This window comes from Salmo trutta, unplaced genomic scaffold (assembly GCF_901001165.1).
Source record: "Salmo trutta unplaced genomic scaffold, fSalTru1.1, whole genome shotgun sequence".
NCBI classification, from domain to species: Eukaryota; Metazoa; Chordata; class Actinopteri; order Salmoniformes; family Salmonidae; genus Salmo; species Salmo trutta.
In genome coordinates, this window is record NW_021823096.1 from 35,001 (window position 1) to 37,500 (window position 2,500).

The window sequence follows — 2,500 nt, forward strand, 5'->3', positions numbered from 1 at the left end:
TTCCATTACACCACAGAACAGGGGGGTTGGACTGTTCCATTACACCACAGAAGAGGGGGGTTGGACTGTTCCATTACACCACAGAACAGGGGGGTTGGACTTTTCCATTACACAACAGAACAGGGGGGTTGGACTTTTCCATTACACAACAGAACAGGGGGGTTTGACTGTTCCATTACACAACAGAACAGGGGGGTTGGACTGTTCCATTACACCACAGAACAGGGGGGTTTGACTGTTCCATTACACAACAGAACAGGGGGGTTGGACTGTTCCATTACACAACAGAACAGGGGGTTTGGACTGTTCCATTACAGCACGGAACAGGGGGGTTGGACTGTTCCATTACACAACAGAACAGGGGGGTTGGACTTTTCCATTACACCACATAACATGGGGGCTGGACTGTTCCATTACACAACAGAACAGGGGGTTTGGACTGTTCCATTACAGCACGGAACAGGGGGCATTGACAGACCTGGTAATAATCGGTAATGATGATTGACTATATCCACAGCCCTGTTGGAATAGGTTTAAAAAGTGTCTCCTTCTACTTCCTGAGACTGATTTAACACAACTGGACAAGTGAACGTTGTGTGCATGTGGGCATGTGTGCGTGAGTGTGCTTTCGTTCATGCATGTCTGTTTGTGTGTGTGTGTGTGTGTGTGTGTGTGTGTGTGTGTGTGTGTGTGTGTGTGTGTGTGTGTGTGTGTGTGTGTGTGTGTGTTTGTGTGTGTGTGTGTGTGTGTGTGTGTGTGTGTGTGTGTGTGTGTGTGTGTGTGTGTGTGTGTGTGTGTGTGTGTGTGTCTGTGCGGCCGTCCGTCCGTTTGTGCGTTTATGTGTGTGTCCATGCATGTGTGTGTGTTTATGTGTGTGTGTTAACTCACAGCCAGGAGGGGGTCTGAGCAGGGAAGGGTCCCAGTATCTCCACCTCCTCATCACTGGGCGGAAAGCAGCACTCCCAACACCACAACAGACAAGAGCGACACGACCACCGACACAACAGACAGTCAGTTAGCCTGGCCAGCACACCCTATAGAGAGAGAGACGGGGATAGAGAGAGAGAAGAGAGAGAAAGAGAGAAAGAAAGAGAGAAGAGAGAGAAGAGAGAGAGAGATAGAGAGATAGAGATATATACAGGAAGCAAGCGATTCCCAAACATTCCATAACAAAGCCATCACCTACAGAGAGATGAACCTGGAGAAGAGCCCCCTAAGCAAGCTGGTCCCAGGGCTCTGTTCACACAAACAGACCCCACAGACCCCCAGGCTCCCTGGGTGAACCCCCTCCAAAAAAACACACAAATAAAAGTAAATTGCACAAATCCAATATCACACAAATACACAAATAGAACAACACACTTCTACAGAAGAGAACCTGATCATTACACTACTGCACTTCAAACAAAAACACACAAACTCAATTTCACAACTAATTGCATTACCTATTGCATGAGTACTGTACAAAGTTAGTGGTGCGATATTTGATAGATTCCCACCGCTCCCCTACCTTGGGTTTCCAGTGGGGAGACCTGAGGTCAATCTACCCCCACCCCCTCCCCATCTCGTACTCCTGAGTGGGAGACCTTCCCAGGCAGTAGCCTGCCTAGCTCCCAAACTAGAATCAGGGCGCCCACTCCGACAAGGTTAATTGACCCACAGTCCCACACGGTGACATGATATCATTGACGTGACGTGCAAATAAGCGATAGAAAACCGATCGCGCAAATGTCACCATTCTGAATATTTATTTTTAATTTGAAGTTTAATTTAGTTTTTTTGTGCGGGAGCCCCATGCCACCCCCGGCAAGATGCCGCCCTGGGCGGCTGCCCATGTCGTCTATGCCTAAACCCGCCACTGCCCAGGACAACAATACAATTAGACCCAAACAATCATGAGAAAATATAAAGAGAATTACTGACAGAATACCTGATCACTGTGACTGACCCAAACTTAAGGAAAGCTTTGACTATGTACAGACTCAGTGAGAATAGCCTTGCTATTGAGAAAGTCCGCCGTAGGCAGACCTGCCTCTCAAGAGAAGACAGACTATGTGCACACTGCCCACAAAATGAGGTGGAAACTGAGCTGGACTTCCTAATCTCCTGCAAAATGTATGACCATATTAGAGACACATATTTCCCTCAGATTACACAGACCCACAAATAATTCAAAAACAAATTCAATTTTTATAAACTATTAGTTGAAATACCACAGTGTGCCATCACAGCAGCAAGATTTGTGACTTGTTGCCACAAGAAAAGGGCAACCAGTGAAGAACAAACACTATTGTAATACAACCTATATTTATGTTTATTTATTTTCCCTTTTGTAATTTAACTATTTGCACATAATATGACATTATAAATGTATTTTTCTTGTTTCTTGTTTACTATTAATTTGTATTGTTTATTTCACAATTTAAAAAAAACAACATTTTATTTCACTTTTATTAATTATCTGCTTTACTTGCTTTGGCAATGTTAACATATGTCTCCC

At 44.9% G+C, this 2,500-nt stretch overlaps 1 protein-coding gene across 1 annotated transcript in view; it reads right to left on the bottom strand.

Moving 5' to 3' along the window:
- Positions 1 to 2,500, bottom strand: part of syt17 (synaptotagmin XVII) — a gene marked incomplete at both ends in the record, with an annotated part of 45,096 nt that overhangs the window by 34,964 nt on the left and 7,632 nt on the right. Inside the window, one exon of the mRNA XM_029747663.1 lies at positions 889 to 1,034. Within this exon, the coding sequence (XP_029603523.1) occupies positions 889 to 1,034 (146 nt within the window). The remainder of the gene's footprint in view (positions 1 to 888; positions 1,035 to 2,500) is intronic.